The sequence below is a fragment of the Argiope bruennichi genome, chromosome X1 (genome assembly GCF_947563725.1).
Source record: "Argiope bruennichi chromosome X1, qqArgBrue1.1, whole genome shotgun sequence".
Taxonomy (NCBI): domain Eukaryota; kingdom Metazoa; phylum Arthropoda; class Arachnida; order Araneae; family Araneidae; genus Argiope; species Argiope bruennichi.
Window position 1 is genome coordinate 7,048,806 of NC_079162.1, and position 21,683 is coordinate 7,070,488.

Here is a 21,683-nt window from a genome sequence, read left to right on the forward strand (position 1 = left end):
TGGTTTTTTTACACTTGCATCAGAGGAGTTTTTTCTCTCTCATATTTCTTTCTAAATTCATTAATCTAGAACTTTTAACTTTTTAAGATGCACAATAATTTAAGAAGTGTAATTTTTTAAAATCAAATTTCAAGCAATGGAGTCATGTTTGAAAATAATTGATGAATGAAATGTTTATTTAAATTCCTTTGTAACACAACATTTTTTTATTCATTTAAGTTAGTTACAGAAACACTTAAAAATAACACTGAACAACTTGCATCAGAGTTTTTTTTCTTTCATACTTCTTTCTAAATTCATTAATCTAGAGTGAGTAATAATAATAATAAAAAAAATGCATAAATAAATGAGCAAAATTTATATAAAAAATTGTGGTCTATTTCTTTGACATATATATATTTGTATTTTTATTAAATGAATCTAGAATAATAAGCTTTTCTAGTCTTTTCTTTGTTTTAATACTTATTCTTGCCATTTTGAACTTTGAATCATTCTACAACTGTTTCAAAACCAAATTCAAATTCTGTCACAAAAGTATGCTTTTCATCTTCCAGATTTTGTTTAAATAAATGTCAGAGAAGAATTGTGTACATAGAGAACATATAAAGTAAGCATATATAAATGAAAACATAGACAGCCAACTGCCTAGGATGCAAACTGAATATATTGAAAATAGTTATGATTCTTTACCAATTGTTTTAAGAAATAATTAATAAATAAAAATAAATAGCAGAAATACACAGTTAACAAGAAATGGACCTCAGAATGATATGTGTAAATTTCATGTCATAAATGTTTAGTAATGTAAAATTATTTAGTTAAGGAACTCATTAAGACAGTTTCACAAAATATTTACTTTATAGCAACCCTTAATTCCAGCTAGTAGAAATAAAATTTATCTAATCTTATTATTTCATTGAAGCTTGTTTTATAATGAGCTATTTTTGTTTTTATAAATTCTGTTGTATGATTTTGTATGGTATTTCTAAAGAAAGAAAAAGTGCCTTAATCCACTAAATCATTAGGCATGCTTTTTTTTTCATTATTTACACTTCTCTGCAAATAGCTAATTTATATTAATTTTTATAAAAAATGTCTACATAAAATTTCCTTACATTTCAAAACTCACTATTACAAAATAATGCTTCATGCATTTTAAAATTCACTGGTTAAAATTAAATCAAATAAAATAATACATAAAATAAAATTAATGCACATTGTGATGGTTTCAAATGCTATTCCTTTCTCTTTTTCCTTTTCAAATGTCTACAAATGTTTTTATTCAATAAAGAGGACACAAATTCTTTTTAAAAATTATTATCAAAATATATGATGAAAAAAGTTAATTTTTAACATGCATATTGTTTAGATGATCTTGAGATTTATAATTATTATCAAACATGAAAAAGGAATTTCAGTGAAACAATATAAGTGTGAGAAATTCCTTGCAAAATGAAAACTTAAATCTACTTCGTGTGTGTGTCTGTGGAGGGGAGGTAACTTTTTAAGGTGTATAATAATTTAAGAAGTGTAATTTTTTTAAATCAAACTTCAAGCAATGTAGTCATGTTTGAAAATAACTGATGAATGAAATGTTTATTTAAATTCCTTTGTAATACAACATTTTTTTATTCATTTTGGTTACTTACAGAAACACTTAAAAATAACACTGAACAACTTGCAATTTAATTAATAAAACTATATCATTTATAGACAGTAGTTTTATAATAGTACTTAATATACGACTTAAGGAATATCACTAAATCTTTTGAGAAATGACAATGTTATCGAAATCACAATCTCATCTTTTGTATAAGGAAAAGTTATTATATGTTTATAATTTTAATACATAAGCTATTGATTAAAGGAAGAACTTTATTTCTATTTGAAGGACCAATGATTTTGTTTAAAACAATACCAATGTAAAATGGTGAATTTTTATCAGCAATTCACTTGAAAACATTTGTTTAAAATTTGCCCGAACTTTATCTGGATATTTGAAAAGGCCACTTTAATTCATAAGTATAACTGATAATACAAATCTTTTTGCACATACACATATTTATTATTTATAAAATGAATATAAGTATAGACCTTCTATTCAATATGAAATATTTGTTTCAAGGCAACATAGATCATTAGCCAATTTAATCACAAATAAGAAATGACTTGAAATGAATTCTATAATATTTTAAAATTAAACAGAGAATTAGTCAATAAAAGAATGAATAGGGAACCTATCTAAAATACTAAGAATTATTATAGTATAAACTCTTCATTTGAAGTGTTAAAAATTTAATCTTATACATTAATTTTCTTAATCTACTTAAAGGAATTAATATAAGAAACAAAAAGAAAGTGGAAAATTTATTTCTATTCTGATTTAATATCACAAGTACTATTCTACACAAATCATAAATACTGTGATGTTATTTTCAAATATCTCTAAATGCAGCAATTTTCTTTTATGTATAGCATGCAATTTCTTTTTTGATATTTGTTCAAGTGATTATTTAGCAACAGTTTATAAAGGCGCTATATTTAATATAACCAACATATTTCAATAACATTCATAATAATAAAATATAACCATATAAAAATACTAAAAAGAAATATAATATTCAATCATCGTTTCTAATATAAGATTTACAAAAATTTTCAAAGCACCGAGAAAAAAGCTAAACACTCAATATCTGAATGCATTGTCAACTGAATTTCATGAAAAAAGATTCCCTATTTAAAAAATCTATTTTAATAATAATTATATCTACACACTAACAGTATCATGAAGCAAACTTCAAAAGTAATAAAAAGTAAACTTTAAAAGTAATAAACAGTGCAGGATGTTTCTACAAATTTTAGTTAATTCTTTTCAAGATTGGTATGAAATAAGAATTACTATTTCTATATTATAATGTCGAATACATATTTCATGAGAATTATGAATATTTAGAAATTACAGCAATTATTTTCTCTTTTTATATGTTGAATTTCTTTTTGTTTTAAGAATTTTAAAATTAAAAATCTTTAAAATATAATTCTATGAACTCTTAAAAAATTCAATAATTCTGTTTCTTAGCACTAATTAAAATTATTAGCTGATTATATCTAAATTAAATACTAAGAATTATATGAATATTAATTCAGATAAAATAACAAAAATGCATAAAACAATGTGTTTGTCAAAAGGAGGTTAACAGAATTAAAAAGAGTGAAATTAAATAACTCTTTAAGACAGGCCCAAATTTAATGGAAAAATTTAAAATTACAACACAGTATTAAATATTACTTAAATAATAATTGTAATGGTTTTCTTAAAACCTTCTTGAAAGCCAGGAATACAATAGCTTTCAATACTTATTTTGACCTTACTGCTGTTTATCTTAGCTAAAATTTCTAAAAATGCCATAGACAGCATGGAAATAATTTTTTAAATGCTTGTTACAAGATTGAAAGTATGAGGGAAAAAACATTTTCGTCTCATTTCACACTTATCTGGATAAAGAATAATAATACAAATGGCGCTCTTTGACTTCCATCTATAATGTAAATAAACACGTAATTTTCTAACCAATCACAACACAGTAAGCAACAGACCACATTGACGGAGAAAGAAAGCCTATGATTGGACTCAAAAAAGTTGCCATACAGAGAGTCGATTTCTAGATTGTGTTTCGTTCGTGAACTTCTACTTTGTTGCTTACTGTGTTGTGATTGAATAGAAAATTACGTGTTTATTTACATTATAGATGGAAGTCAAAGAGCGGGATTTGTATTATTAAATTATTTTTTATCCAGATAAGTGTGAAATGAGACGAAAATGTTTTTTCCCTCATACTGACAATCTTGTAACAAGCATTTTAAGCATTTAAGCTCCGCCTCTACTTTGATGACGATGTTCCGTCTTCCGGCTCCTTGTCGGCTCTTTGAGGAGGGTAAATGCGGATGATGGAGTCGACAAAGGCCATGAACTTGTTACACAAGTGCTTGTTCTTTTTGCGCCACACATACTCGGCTAGATAGTAATCGAGCTGTGTTTTTGCTTTGCTCGCTGGTATAGCACGTTTTACTGCCCCCCACGTTCCTTCTATGGTATTAGTGTGGGCACCTGTATCCGGGTCCTTGAAATTCACACTATGGTTAACCTTCAGATGCACGAAGCCTTCATTAGAAAGGCAATCGTAGCTCTTCCAGCAGTCTGAAATTATTATCGAACCTGGAAGAATATACTCATTTATAACACTTAATAAAGAATCAGTCGTCCTATCATCCACAACTTTCATAAAACATTTGCCCGTCTCGCGCTCAACTCCCCCAAACACCCATTTACCTTCCACACGTTTTCCCCGATTAAATTTACGTTTTCCAAATTTACTTTCATCTATCTCAACAGTCACGCCGCTTCCACCCACTTTCATACTACTTTCAATCATCTCTACCACACAAACCTCACGACAATAAGAACGATAGTCACACACAGTCTTAGAAGAACATTTACTTTCTTTCATATTAAAATCAACCTTACTCTGAGTCACCCACAAATATACCTGAACTAAAATCTCATTCAATGTCATTCTACTCAATTCAAAAAAAGAACCCTTTCTCACACTCCTTTTGACGTCATGCATTTGTCCTTTCACCTTTGATTTACACCTCCATTCAAAACCATCACTTATATCATGCCTTTCAACCAATTTCATGTCCTTGCCACACTTACAACACTCATATTTATTCGCAATCAAACCCGCTTTCATACAAAATTCAAACGTCTCCTTACCTTTATCTAGTCCATACAAATATCTTAAATTAACATTCTCATCATACCACATAACATCATTCTCACCAAACATTCTCGCACCTACCTCAGACATTCCCCATGCAGCAGCCATCACAAAAAAATCCAAATAAAAGAACGCGGGAGCTGAAGATTGAAAAAGCACACGTGCAACGTGGTCAAACGAAAATTAAATAATGGCGTCTACATTCAGTTGACCAGTTGACCAATAGGGTTAATGCAATTACCCTATTATAATTAGTTGTCGGTCGGATGGGGGTTGCCATATAGAAAGATTTATCGCCAATCTAAAAAAATTGCGCCAAGGGTGACCGTACAGTAAATCTGATCCCAAATATTTCATATTGAATAGAAGGTCTATACTTATATTCATTTTATAAATAATAAATATGTGTATATGCAAAAAGATTTGTATTATCAGTTATACTTATGAATTAAAGTGGCCTTTTCAAATATCCAGATAAAGTTCTGGCAAATTTTAAACAAATATTTTCAAGTGAATTGCTGATAAAAATTCACCATTTTACATTGGTATTGTTTTAAACAAAATCATTGGTCCTTCAAATAGAAATAAAGTTCTTCCTTTAATCAATAGCTTATGTATTAAAATTATAAACATATAATAACTTTTCCTTATATAAAAGATGAGATTGTGATTTCAATAACATTGTCATTTCTCAAAAGATTTGGTGATATTCCTTAAGTCGTATATTAAGTACTATTATAAAACTACTGTCTATAAATAATATAGTTTTATTAATTAAATTACAAGTTGTTCAGTGTTATTTTTAAGTGTTTCTGTAACTAACTGAAATGAATAAAAAAATATTGTATTACAAAGGAATTTAAATAAACATTTCATTCATCAATTATTTTCAAACATGACTCCATTGCTTGAAATTTGATTTTAAAAAATTACACTTCTTAAATTATTGTGCATCTTAAAAAGTTAAAAGTTCTAGATTAATGAATTTAGAAAGAAATATGAGAGAGAAAAAACTCCTCTGATGCAAGTGTAAAAAAACCAGAACAACTTACTAATATTGTTTCCAAATAGACCTCAAACTTCTTATAGTTGATCCTACCTATTACCCCAATCTTAATTTGCAGTTTGATCAAAGAAAATAAGCTGATGCTTCCATTTTTTTGGTTCTTATTTTTTAACAATAGCCCTTATACACATCTATATAACTCTCAACAATGATAGCTAGAATATCTTAGGACCTTCCTTTCATGGCAATGTCATGAAAAAGTAATAAAATATTTGAAAAAAATAGTTTATCAACACTTTTTTGAAATACTAGTCAAAAGCAATCAACATTTTCTTTTCTTTTGCTTGTTCAAATTAATGAATCAAATGAATGAAATCCACACCTTTTGAATCATATAAACAATCAATGAAAATATAATTATTTTTATTATTTTCAGTTTTCCAAATCATACAAATAGTAACTATTATCATCTAAATATTAGAATGATTCATTTTCACAATAAAGTAATAATAAAGTTGAATTATAAAGAAATGAAATATACTAACCATCATCAGTGTAGACTAATTTTATAACATTTCGATTTTTTTCTTTAAATATGATTAATATTAATTAGTTTTATCTAATATGTATAGAGATAGAGAAAGAATACTTTGGTGACCAATTGGGTCGCTAAAATTAATGATTGCTAGAAATTGCGATAAGATATTTTATATAATATGTCCATATATACCTTAGCCAAATAATATACCAATATTATTATGTAGTGTACCATACATGCCAAATCTTTCTATTTTGATCATTAACAATGGAGAAAAAAATAAAATATTAATAACAATAATGAACAACATAAAGTATTAGTGAAAAGATAATTTTAAGGAATTGTATTATGTTATAAGAATTCTTTTTGTCATGTAGTATTTTCGCAAATTATTTCAGAAAGACGCAAAAATTTTGTTTAAATTAAAATGTCTAAGGATGAGAAAACGCTCCTAGGTTTTCATTTCTTTAAAATACTTGTTAAGTTAAGTAGCTCTTGGTGAAATGGTCTGGCCTATGGAGTAACAACACATAACATTCCTATTAGTGATTATATATAAATAGAGAGAAAGAGAGATTAATAGATACAGGTTTATTTGATAGATAAAATGAGTTGATTTCTCTCCCATACCAGACCCAGGAGGTGGAAAGCTCTGGTTCGCTTTTTTTTCTGATGAATTGTCAAAATAAAATTTGAAAATTCATTACAGAGGTGTCCCCAATTAGAAATCTAATCAGGCCTGGTCTTCATCATTTGCACAGATATGCAAATATTATCATATAAACATAAATTCAAATTATGTCAGCACTCAAAGTTTTCTGTAATAGTTTCAAAGATGAGTTCTCTGAAGTTAGTAGCATCAAAGTTTTCATCGATTTATAACTTATGGTATTTTTGATATGCAAAAAAAAAAAAAAAAAAAAAAAAAAATGAAGACTCCGCAGTTGTAGCTATCTTTTTGAATCATATGACTTGGAGTAATCAATTTCCAGTGCTCCTTTGTGTTCAGTAGTTTTATAATTAATGCACTTCATTCACGAATTAATATGCAGACATCTTCATTTACATTTGGACCTAATGGATCATATAATTCAAGTATTTTTTCTTTTATATTAGCTATTTAAAGAATCCTATGATTATTTAAATTCGCCGGAATTAATAAAAAGTTCATTTTCTGTATATCCTGAATCACTGGAAAGTTCAAGATATCTTTTTTATGTAAGAGTAAAGTTGAATGAATTGAGTCTATTGCTTTACACGATTCTGAATCTTTAGTTAATTAAAAAAAAAAAAAAAAAGCCTCAATGATTCCATCATATAACCATCCTATCTTAAAAGATGGTGAGAGAGTTTGCAAATATTTTTCTTCTTCTGTTGTTACAATTAAGTCAAGCGATTTCAGCATATAAATGGAAATGTTTACATCATTTATTTTAATAATTGTTTCACATGGGTTCTTCGTAATTTTGTTTAGTTTTAAAAAAACATTATTAGTTTTTTTGCTTGAAGTATCACCCGTTTTTTTTATTGAAACATCACCCGTTAAAGTGTTAGAATAAGTATCACTATCTTCTTTCAATATTGGTTGATTCTTACTACTAATTGGAAAATTTTCTACAGAATTAGACATTTCATTTTCAGTTTTATTTTCCCTACTGCCTTCATTCGATATTCGTTTTTTCTTATCGCTAATGATCAAATCATTGGTATTTTTCTTTTTTTAGAAGTTTCAGTTAGATTTTTTTTTTTTGCTTTTTGTAAACTTTTTTTTATTTCTCTTTTGAGAAGTTCTGTAAAATTTCATCTGGGTCATCATTTTCTTATTCAATGGCACTGAATAACGAGGCTTTGGAGAGCATTTCTTGAGGCTGCTTTTTATTTTTGCGGCTCCATGGCATCCTTCTACTAAAAATTTCAATGTAGATATAACATTTTTAAGCATTAGTTCTTGAATATCTGAATTTTCTATTAATTTGGTTAATTCAGAACAAAGATTTTGACATTGAATAATTTGTCTTTCTGTAGATTTTATATTTATTTCTTTTGCAGAAATGGTCATATTATCTTCATTGATATTTCTTTCTTCTATTGAAAAACATTTGATTTTAAAATGGATTCATTTGTAAAAAAAGTAGAAGGAATTTTGTGGATATGTTTGCACAAATTATCATCTGGGCAAGGACATTTATAAAGATGGCCACATAATGAGTCGCATATCATATTCGTACATTTCTCCAAACAATGCTCTGGTATTGGGCAATTTTTATGCATTTTTACCACTTTATATTCTTTGTTTTTATCTTCCTCAAGTATTTTCTGAATCTTGATAGACGTCTTCTGTATTAATTCTGATTCCTTTTTTGTGATTTACTTCAATCCTTGTGGATGACTGAGTTTTGAATGGAAAATCCATATATAATTTGTAAGCATGTGTCAGATGTCTATCTTTCTCCATTTGCATTAATGTGATAACTGAATTATCTATTCGTCTATTATATTTTCTTTTGAAATAAACTGTTCCAAGCAATAAATGAATTAAATAACAAATAGAATGCTCATGATCTTGAATTATAGTTGTTAACTTTTTGCAACTGTTATAGATACCTATAAATCGTGTAGATTTTTCACTATCTCTAGAAAATAATGTACAGCAAAAAATTAAAAAAATACCGAGTCTTGTGTTTTTGAATAAATTAAAAATAAAACAAAATCGAACAATTTTTCTAAAAATTCTAAATGTTTCCGTATATACAAATTTAGCAAGATCATCATTATTTTGTTAAATAGACTACAAAATAATAATTTCAATGTTTTCATTTCGCCCATTCGTCACAGATTAAATATTAGAAGATTTTATTTTAGAGGAAGGGGCGCTTTGAGAATTTCAAGAGGGACGATTTTGGACGCCTGCTTTCTTTGAAGTTGAGATCAATGTCAAAAGCGGCTACAGCATCATAGGAGGTCTGTTTTATCGCTGACGGTAGTGGCTTTTTCTCAGCCAACTCCCCTGTACCTTAAGGCGGAAGGGGTCGGGTGGCACTCATTTAATAGGCGTAATTATTGTGTTTCCTAAGGGTTTTGGTGTCTATATTCCTGTTTTGTTAGCTCAAAATAGGAAAGATTTTATGGCTATTTACTGAAAGAAATGTTTTCCCCTGCTTTCTTAATGATGAATGATATGTAAGAATACCAACACCTTTATTTTTCCGATAAATGCCAGGCACTCTTTTCAGGCTATGTAAGGATACAATAGCAAACTATTGGGTTATCACTGGGGCAAATTACAAAGCAGTTTTCTCATGAAATGTATTGTTAATATTGTTATTGCGGAAGGAAGTCATCTTCTTATTCTGTAAAAGGGCTATCGGAAGTTTTGATGTTCAGTAGAAACTATCGGTTTCATATAAGGAAGACCCGAAAAACTTCAAACTGCCGCGGTTTATGAATATATAGAGAGAGAGACTATAGTCTCTCTTTAATAAATACCTCTTAGTAATAGTAATAAATACCAAGTTAAAAGGAAAAAAAAATTGAATCAAAATTAAACCAAATAAATACAGTTTTTAATTTGTTTTTGTTTGATTCCGAAATAATTTAAATTGAGATTTAATTTCATAAGGCTTATATTTTTCATATATATATATATATATATATATATATATATATATATATATATATATATATATATATATATATATATATATATATATATATATATATATATATATATATAAAGAAAAAAATTCTAAATTCATTATTGAAGTGCTATTCTGAAAATTTTTGTTTAGTCGTGAATTGTTACTTTATATTTTACGTATTTTGAATCTATTTTTGAAGTTATTATGTTAATTTTTACATTATGAATAAAAGAAAGCATGAAATCACTAAAGAAGATATTAAAGCAATTTTGCTTGCTTCTAATGAAAGTGATGATAATTTGTCAAGAGAAATTGATGAATGACCAAAACAAAGATATTTTAGCTATCTTCCATGCATCTCAATAAAAAATATGAATTGAAACTATCGATTATTTTGGAAAAAATTAGATTATACTGGATTGGAATAAATTTTTGGAAATATAATATGAAGCTTTAGCCCAAAAACTTATCTTGATAATATTATAGAAAACCTCAGATTACTTTTTCAGAAGTTCAATATGCAAAAATCAAAAAGCATAACGATTTATACTAAAAAAGTAATGCTTATGACGAACTAAAGTAAATTTTTAAGTTGAAAGCTTGCAAAATGTATTTTCAAAATATATTTCAATTCCGAATTTTATTTAGCACACTTTTGTAATTCAACATTAAATGAAGATTTAAAAACTTGTTATCTCATCTATCGAATTGTTTTGATAGAAATGAAATTTTGTAAACATAATATATGACATAATATCTTGGTTTGACAAAATTTTAAAAGTTATAAAATAAGAAGATTAAGTAGATTAGTAAATCTATTTAATCTTCTAGTAGATTTAATCTACTAGTAGATTAGTAATCTACTTAATGATTAAGTAGCTTGAGAGATTAGTAAAAATAAGTTGCAAGTTAAAGATGTTTTTGGAATATATATGTGTCTCAAATTCCTTTCTAATGATTTAGTTCAAAATAAGAATGAATACCTTTTTAGAAATATAATGTATAAACTTCTATAAAAATTTAATTAAAATTCTAAGAAAAAAAAACTTTTAGTATTGCTTCAGAAAATTCCAAATCGTGTTTTATAATGAAAAATTCAACTCTAAAAAAGCAATAAACATAATGTTTTATTCTGAAGATGCAATACTGAAGATAATTACAGTAAAATTTTAAGCCGAATGTCGTAAGAAATATTATTTTCGAAATGAATAAAATGTTTCAAAAAGTGTTATTTGTTATTGGTTGACATTAGGTTTAAAACATTATCATCTCTATTATTGAATCGCATTTGACAAATAACAAAATTCTTTTATGGTAATATATGATTTGTTATTTAAATTTGGCAAAATAATTTTTATTAATAATTTAAAAGTGAATTCTTAGTGAAAATTAGATGAAAAATAATGTTTTTTAAATGGGTATTAATGTCAGTTTTCATTTCAACGCATTAAAACCAAACAAAAATGTTTGAATGCATCATATGAAACTTTTCTTTAAAAATTTATTCACTAAGTTATAATGTAAAATTTAAAATTTGTTGTACTGAAAGAAGAAAAAAAAATTGACCCAAAAAATCAATGAGCGAAATGCTTTATGCTAAAAAATTTAAATACGCTTGTGTAAAACTCTTAGGCTGAAAGAAAATGGAAGGTCGTTGTTGAAAAACCGCAAGGCAATTCATTGTTCAAAGTAGATTTATTATTTCGTATGACGGGTTTCTTCTATATAAAATCAGCCTAATTATGTACAATTGAATATTCGAAATACGAAAATTACTGTACAAAAGTAGCCCAATGAATAAGTATAACTTTCTAGTATACTCTCTAATAAAGGCATCACCTCCCTCCCCAAATAAAATCATGGGCATTGGACAATACCGTCAACGCCACAAATGCACAGATTTTTATTTTTTGACAATGGCATATGAGTTTTGTGCTTCACAATACGGTGAAGAAAACCAAATATGTATTGCGAATGCCCTTTTTTCAACTAATTGAAGTCAAAATTTAACGCAGAATGCATTTTAAATATCGCAATCATATGTTAAATTTCATTTATCTAAGTCGTTGTGTTTTTATATTATCGCATACGGACCAACTAACATTCAACTCTTTGACGGATTTAATTCAAAATTCGATAAGTATCTAATTTAAATGTTAAATTTTTATATCAATTTTATTCTTATAGCTATTTACTGTCTATCATATTCATTTGCATTCGAATAGCCAAATAGACAGACTTCACATCAATGGATTTCATTCATCAGTGGATTTGATAGAAATTTTCAAATTTGTTGAAAGAACATGCAACCAAACTTCAATTTGTCTTGCTAAAGACGCTTTTGAGTTATTGTGTTCATAGACTTATGAACAGACAGTTCCCAAACTGTGCTTTATGGACTCAGGAAATTAATTAAAACTAAGATATTGAGATTAGTTAAAATGTCGAGTTGGATTTTCGACTATTACAATACTTTCTCTTTGCATACTTCGTTATACTAATAAGTAAAAATGGGCTTGACTTCATAAATCACTTAATTCTTTTATGAATTATAATAAATTTTATTATAAACAGATAACTATTATGAGAAATTTTTATATCCTTTCTGAACTTCGAACTGAAATAAACAATGTCAGCTTTCAATAACTCGAATGGCATGTTCTATAATCTAGCATATCTTCTGATAAAGAAATATTTATTTGAAATAACAAATGAAATTAAATTCAATTTTAGAGGGAGGTACAAAAGTGCATAATAAGTCGCAATAAATTTATACTTTTGATATAATACTTTAAAAAAAATCTGAAAATAAAATTTAACAAACATAGAAACAGATATCGAAAGACATAAAAATATCAAAATGTCACTTTTCTTGTTTTAAACTGCGAAAATTTGTCTATATTTCTTTGACAATATCAGTTTGAATAAGTAATGGAGACAACTGAATCATACTATTCCACAAACAGTTCTCAACTATTTTAGAAAAAAACCACCGGTCTCTTTAAACTTGCATTACAGATTCGGTATGGATCTCCGTTGGATTTCAATCCGGAAGAAAACTAAATAAAAAACAATCAAAGAATCTTTACTTAAATATTCAATCACCATTTATAACCTATTGAATTTAGAATGTTTCTATTAATTTAGAAAAAAAATATATTAATATTATTCTCATCAATTTAAGTGATCTGACATTTTGAAAATGGAGGTACTCGCCTTCAGCAATGACATTTTTGATGGAAAGTTGGGGGAGGGGATGAAGGCTCCCCTCATTATTGGCATTTTTGATTCAAGCAGAAAAGAAGAATCACACTATAGCATCAGAATTCGACGTTCGAGGTAAATACTTTTCAAAATTAATGCTTTTCATTAAATAAACAAAAGACTAATAGATGTTCTTTTAGCTTAAAAGAAACTAATCGTCTTCGGTGACCAGTTGTTTACCCTTCATATTAAAAGTAATAATTTAGCCCTTCAACTACAGAAACAAATAACCAGCTGAGAAAGATGAAATTTTAGTAATAATTTTACACTGTGGTACCTAATCCGCAGAAAATAAAATTAATAAAGAAAGTAACAGGAAACCTATATCGAAAGGGAGAGGAATTAAATTGGAGTAGATGACCATGAAATTGAGTTAGGATTTCAGGATTACTTTTATACTATCTAAAGTAGGATAATCATTTAAGTTCTTCTACATTGAAAGCAAAGGGGAAAACATGTATCAGTAAGCAGTATTTATATTTTTATCTTTCAAAAGCTATACCTTCTCATTGTGAATTCTATTTAATAATAATAAAAAAAAAAAAAATTAAAAAACAGTAGTACAGATTTTTTGAGTCCCAATTTCTAGAATGCATTAAAAATAGTTTCATATTAAAATACATATTCAATAACTTTAAAAAATAGAATTAAATGAACTTCTTATGGTAGGCATTTCAATTGTGTGTTTCTCATAATTTTTGCTAAGTTAAATATTAAAGCGAAATATTGATTAGTAATTTTACAAAATCATATTAACTTTATTATTAATAATTATCTAGAATAATTAATATTCATTAACTAATAAATATGAATAATTATTTCATATTTAAATTCGTTTTCTTAATACTCAATGTTAAAATGCATTTATAATCATCTCAGAATTAATGCATTTATTCTATTTTTTGAAAATATCAATTTATATATGAAATAAAAATACATTTAAAATCCATATAATACAAATTAAATAACCTCAATTTAAAAATAGAAAAATTAAAAAAAAAAAAAAAAAATTGGCAGGTGTAGCTCAAAATATTTACATACTTGACATTTTTTTGAATTAGTTTTAAAGAATGAAATAACAACATTTCAATTTTCTATTGTAAATATATCAAAACTGAATATACACATAAAAGAATTAATAATTATGCTACTATTTAAAATTTTTTTTGGGGAAGGGGGATCACAGATAATACAGTATAAAAATCAATATTGCACTAAGATACTTATGAATAATTTATTGGCATATCCATTCAAGAAGATCTATCACAGCTGTGATGCATGCAAATAACTGCTATCACAGATGAAAAGATCATCTAGTTTGGCATGGCTGCCAGCTGGATTTTCTTCCTTAGCAAATCTTCCACTTTCTTATCCAATACTTTCAAGTTGAATATTATCAAACATCAATACTGCAATATTGTATCAATTTTTGAACATGAAATATTTAGAAAATAGAGATAAAATCACTGAAAAAACACAGACAAAATTATATTATAGAAACCAAATGAAAAATAAATAAGGGGCTCAAAATCTAGTATTGTAGCTTAAAATCTAAAGACAGAATATGACTTTTTTATAAAATCATTGTCAATCAGGCAACTATTATATATTATATTTTGTTGAATTAGAAAGAAATGTGCATAATAACAAATAAATTTGTTATGAATGATTGGAGGTAAACAAAACTAAATATTGATCTTTAGATTGAATAATATTATGTATAAATAAAGCTACAGGGCAATGAAAAGTACATAAATGCTGTTAAAGTAAATGCAAACATAACATCACAACTTTACAATAAAAGAAAATTTTTGATTAAAATTATTATAAAATGACCTGATTACAATGCATTATACTCAATGAAGCAAGAGGAAACAATGCATCGTAAAAATTGTTATAAATAAAATAGCTAAAAATAAAATGGAAAACTAAATTATAAATATTGCTTTTTATTTCTCACAATGCTATGCAAAAATAAAATTAGAATTCATTGAAAAGTAAGACATAATTATTGTTAAAATTAATCTAAAAACAGAAGAGATTCATATAAAATTTGAGTCAGAGCTATTTTAAAGACTCAAAGATAACTCAATTAGCAAATTGAGTTATTAATTTGACTGATTCTAAAATCTCTTTTTTGAACTTGTGTAAAATAAGTAGGGATGAACTAGATGTTTCCCATAATGCATACTGAGAGTTTCTAGCAAGTTTCTTTGAACCCGTACGATATAATAATCATTATAGAAAATTTTGCAAGATTAGATTGGCTATTAAAAATCATACTAACCATGTTAAATTATACACAAAAAATAACTGTAAAATTACATATAAATCTGAATCTTCTTTACCAAATATATGTGATAAATATGTTAAAATAGTCATTGACATACATTTATTGTCAATCTTTCTTCCTGAAAACCATTTCAAATTTTAATATTAAAATTTTCAAGATCTGTATTCACATTTTTATTATAAGACAAATAACTATATATGTTATAAACAGCCTTTAAATGACATTTATATTTATTATTCATAAAAAAATAAAAGATGCCTTTTTTTTTTAAATAAATCCAAAATAATGTTATGATAACTATAGTGTAAAACTGCATAATATATAAAGAATATTAATTTATTTACAAATTGTTGAATAAACCTACATATATAAATTAAGTATTTGGATATAAACTGCATGCTGTTGATGAATATAGTCAAGATTTAATTATGAAAGAATTTATAAGCAATGATACTTGGCACTTAATTGTTAGCATGTGGTTAATATACAATTGAAAACTAAAGTTTACTTCAAACATATCATTTTTTGTATTTTATTTATTATTGAAATTCATAATTATTTAATAAATGAAAGAAAATGATATATACAATCATATCATTGCAAAATATTTAGAGAATATCTTTTCAGAATGAGATATAAAAAATTTCCTGACAACTGATGACACTTGCTCCAATAATTCTCCAGCATTATCTAAATATAGAGGAGAAAATATATGTTCAGATTATTCAGTTGATTTTAAAATGTAAAATGCACAATAAAAAAATTAATTTGCAAATAAAATGATTTTTCTATATCATTTTGCTTATACTTCATAAGAAAGAATCATACAAAATGTTGATTAGTTTTTCATTGCTTCTTGCATCATTATTTCACTCAAACAAAATTTCTACCTTTCTTTTAATTCGGTCTACCTATTTTGTGTTCAGTATGTCTAAAATTGTCTTGTTAATTTAGCAAAGTTCAAACATGGTTAATTGCTCCTAATGAAACTAACCATAAAAGTAAATTCAATAGAATAAAGAATTTAAAGCAAAAGAAAGAAATGTCAAGGCTGGCAAATTTGGATATCTGCAAAGTCTAACAGAGCAAAAGAAAGTGAATGATATTTATACACAGTTAAAGAGTATTAGTCATTAAAAGAAAACACATGGCGATTGATGAAAATAGTAAGCATGGAAGGTGGAATATTATAAGACAATATTTTTTGAAGGCTTCAAAAGTTAATTCAGCCTTGATTAGAAAGATTCATGCGAGTCCATAATTAGTAAACAAAAAGATAAAGATATGTAATAAATTTTCACATCACGAATTGGCTATCGTGAGTAAACAAGAAAATAAAACGTATGCAATAAGTTTTCGCCCTAAATAAACATAAGAAGGAAGAATTTTTTTTCCATACTGATCTGTTAACCTAAATGTATAAACATTGTTCAGAAAGCATATTATATGCCATTATTAAAACTCAGTAGAAAGGAATTTAAAAAGAAACCAGAATATTCTTATATGATAACCAGAATATATTATACTCAGAGCAAAGCTTAGCACGTCGATCTCGAAGTGTAATGTAAACATAAGCACCAAATCGAGGCATCGGCAAGCTCATGTCAACCTTTAGGAGTCCAATCACAGCGCAGTTCACATCAGCCTGATGCTTTTATAAGATGCGCTGTGATTGTACTCATTTAGGTTGACATGGTCTGGTCGATTTCTAGAGAGTGTCAAATTCGATCATGTTTGATCCTTTGTGTTTGTTTTCGTTTGTTTTTGATATTCTTACGTTGCTTTGCTTTGATTGTTTTCATCAAATTACGTTCATATTTCTAGTTGTTTTTCAAATAACAGTTAATTGAAATGAGTTAATTGAAATTCACTATACTTTATCTAGGAAAGTAAGCTTAAAAATTATAATTAAGTATTTATAATTTTTTGTTAAGGCTCAGTTAAACACATATTTTTAATTTGGAAATGCAATCGCAAAAATATTTTGAATGAATTAAATTTTCCTTTTATTTTCGAAACATAATGTGTAATTTCAAATTGAATAACTAATGTAACATATTTTTTCAAAAGCTGAAAGTGTTTAATTATACAATAATTTTGAATAATCGGTCAACTTGCTTGATGTTTTTTTATTTATTTACTTACAAAAACATAATTCTATTCTTAAATTACATTCAGAAACTATATATTTAATAGAGGTCTCCTTTCTCCCCCTCCTTTCTTTTATAATGGAAAGTGAAGGCTATTATCTTTGATGATTTCGAAAAAGGTTCGATAACAATAATTTATTATTCTGTGAAATGCACATTGAAAACTAAGCCTTTACTGTCAATTTTTCAGTTTTTTTTTCCTTTGAATTTTTCAAGTCTCCAACTATTTGGAAATTGATAAAACATGCCAAAATAGCAACCCGTAAGAGTATACATTTCCCTGATCCCACGTCGCGTAATTGAGGCTTCTTGCAGACCCACAAGCAATCTGCACTAACGAAATTTGTTTATGTATGTTTGGCAACACTCTATTTCATTTTAATACACTTTCCTTGAGGGAATAGCATTATCTTTCATATCCGTAATATGTTTGTAGAACATGGGTTATAATTAAATACACGTGAATGAAAGTGAATGTCATTTTTTTTATTAGATTTTTTTTAAGTTTTCACTGTCAAAATGCGATCCCTAATATTCTAAAAGTTCTCAACTGCATGGTGAGTTATTTTAAATGTTTCATTCTTATAATAATTTCGAAGTTGGCATAAATGATTTTTTATAATTCTTTTGAAAAAGTGTGTTTCTAATGCTATACGTAAAGCTAATTTTAAGAGATGTTTTCTTTTTCTTTGCATAATGTTTCATTTTGTGATACTTTTTTTATGCCTTTTAAATACTCTTATTCCTTTGATGCCGAAATGAACCTTTCTTTTTTCGCTTTCTTAAATAATAATAATAAATAAAAAATAGGTGGTTTTAAAAAAGAAAAAAGGATCTTAAATTTACTCTTTTTTTAAAAAACAAAACAAATATTAGTTATTTGGTTATTGTCCCCTTTTTGGCTTCTTAAAAAAATCGGTATAATTTATAGATTGCCATTACTTCCTATAGTTACGCATCTAATTAACACTCATTTATATTCCTTTTTTTTTTATCACGGTCAGTTCCAAAACAGAAAAAGAAAAAAAAAAAGTCAATGAACTGTAAGTAAATTCTTTTCGTCCTAAATTTTAATTTATAAGACTAGTGCCTATGTCAAAAAATGACGAACACATTTTCATCTCAAATGACATGTTGATATTCATTAATTTTCCAATCAAGCAATCGTTCTGCTTATATATTGTACTAAGCTGGTCATTTTTTATGTATATATTTTTAATAGCCTTTGCCTCGTTTTTAAAATAATTTTTTGAAAATGTTTTATCCACATAAATCTATTCGGTCTTTATATGCCTTCTGAAAAATAAACAAAGCTGTAATGTCCCAAGTATCAGAATGTTGTGTCTATCAAATATTTTTAAAAATTGATTCCTTTATTACATGAAATTTAATGAAAATCGGGGAAACTGATTTAAGTATTGTTGTTCTATTACCTTTTAAGTTGAGAATATTGTTATTTTTCTGTAATGTTGTTAATGGTCATTATTAATTCCCTGTATTTCATCTTAGTGTAAAACTACTTCAGTTGTATATAAACAAATACAAGTGTTTTCTGGGTTGTTTGTAAATTTTAATTTTAGACTTCAATAGAATGTTATCTTCATTTTGTTATTTTTAAATTATTTCTTATCTGTAATTCTGTTTGTAGTTTTTGGTGAGTTGTTTGATAAAAATATTTAATTCTTTATGTAAAATATTAGGGGAATAAGATAAATGGTGAGCTGTTATCTATACTATGAAATGCCATAATTTTTTAATACTGCATACTATTTTGTGCTCCATATAAAAATAAATACAAAGTTGATAATTATGTAGGGACTTTAAAATGCATTTGATTCAAATAAAAAATAAGTTGAATCTGATTTTATGAATATTTTTCCTCTGTTTTTTACTGTATGATCTATTTTAAAAGTAAGAGTTTGATTTTCAGTTACAGATAATTTGTAAATTTTAATTTGTGTGCTTCCTATCGAAGATAAGTTTTTTAACAGTTTTTCCAAAAAGAATTTTCATATACTGCATGCTTTTGTTGAATTGTTAAAGTTGTTATTTTTAATGCAAGAAAATAAAGTTTAATTCCATCAAAATGAAAGGTTTTTCTTCAAAATGATATGATTCTTTCTTGCAAGTTTGTTTTCCTTTTGTATCTTTTATGATTTACATCATTAAGAAAAATTACGGTTTCGTGAAGGTTGCTCTCAGAAATACAAACATCATTTACTATGAATGTTTATACAAGTTTAAAAAAAACTGATAATTTTCCCTTGTAACTGATATGAAATGTGATTTTTTGTTGGATTCTTTTACTTTAGCATTGAATATAACCATGTAGTTGTGATCATTTTAAAATAGTTATAATATTAAGATATCTATAATTAAATGTTTCTATATATTCAATAGTTTTATTTTGATCAAGAAATAGATTTTGCTTTTTTAAAACTTTTTTTTTTTTTTGACTTGTGATGCAGCTGGGCATCACTGGAATGATGTGTTTTTTTGTGCATTACTGTTTTTATTTGAACAGGAAAGGATTGAAGAGGATTAATTACAGGATTTAATAGAAAGATATAAGAGAATTATTGTAGTTTTCAAACTTTCAATCTTGTTGAGAGCATAATTTTTTTGGTGGGTTGTAATTTTAAACAGAATTAAAATGATGTAATGTAAATGATTGTATCACCTTTCTTTTATATATTTTTGTTAGGAGGTAAGATACTATAAGAAGTAGCATAAATTTGTTGAAGTTACTAGGATTAAGGAAGAATTTATTTGAAATTAATTGCCTTCAATTAAATAACTGACAGATGGTTACAATATAAAATGACATTGCAATGATTTATTTAAAAAAAATTATTTTGAAAAATTATAAAGGTAGAGGCAGTGGCCGATTTTGATAATTTGAGACCACGGGTGTTAGATTATTCCGAGACCTCCCCTTCTAGGTAAATTGTATGATGATTAGAAAGTAACGGGGATTAAATTTATATGTGCTTCCAAGCATTCCAATTTTGAAACTGAAAAATCATTCTTGACAAATACATCAGTTTAGTTTTTATACTATTTAATTTTTTTTTTTAAAAAAGCAATTTATTCAATTAAAAAAGTGGTTTGAGTTCATAAATCCCCAATTCTTTTTCATTAACTATAACGAGTTTTATTATAAATCGAGAACTGTTGAAGGGAAATATTCCTATTTATATTCCATTCAAACTAGAATAAACAGTGCCAATGTTCTTTGTCCCATGAACTGATTGATATTTTTCATTCAACTGCATATCAGTATCTTAATTTTTTTAGTGAAAATGCATATTAAAATAACTAAATTAGTAATATTTTATTTTAATTAATTAATACTTAAGTTTAGAATTAGGTTAACAAATTTATTATTACCAAAAATAATAATTGAAAGTTATTTAATGGACTAAATTAATTATTTAAACTTAATGACTTAAACATTTTTCCTTAGGAATTTTTAACTAAAAAAAATGTTAGAGTAAATAATTTTTTTTTTTTATTTTCATAAAACAGCCAAAACTTTAATTTTTAGTAAAGGTGCCAAAATTTAAATATGCTATTTAGTAAAAAGGTGCCAAAATTTTTTAACATCACTTAAACACTCTTTACTTATATGATTGAATGTTTTTGAAATTAAAAACAATATTGTGTGATAGAATTATAAAACAAATTATATTTTATATTTATATCTTTTATTATTATACTATGCACAATCTTATGTTGTAACTTACCTGAATTTGTTTTATTCATATTCTTTTAAACTACCTTGGAAATCAAATTTTTTCATAATCGTATTCATTGGCCATAATAGCTAGAAAGTTACATGCATTATCGACAAACTGCAACAGTTTTTGCAGCAGCTTTAGTTACCTGAAACTGCTTATATTTCTGACCTTTTAGCATTTGTAAGTTTTCAACGCAACCATTACATTCAGGAAAGTTGACTGTGCCCTGTTACCATAAATCGGTCCTAAGAATTCTCTACAAATACTATTTTT

At 26.3% G+C, this 21,683-nt stretch overlaps 1 protein-coding gene across 1 annotated transcript; it reads right to left on the reverse strand.

The window, feature by feature from the left end:
* Positions 1–3,881: 3,881 nt before the first annotated feature.
* On the reverse strand, positions 3,882–4,889 carry LOC129958468 (uncharacterized). The gene has a single exon (XM_056070964.1). It carries the CDS (start codon positions 4,887–4,889, stop codon positions 3,882–3,884), a length of 1,008 nt encoding a protein of 335 aa, XP_055926939.1.
* Positions 4,890–21,683: the final 16,794 nt, after the last annotated feature.

Coding starts and splice junctions, on each gene's coding strand:
- LOC129958468 (XM_056070964.1), bottom strand. CDS start 4,889: ATGGCTGCTGCATGGGGAATGTCTGAGGTAGGTGCGAGAATGTTTGGT.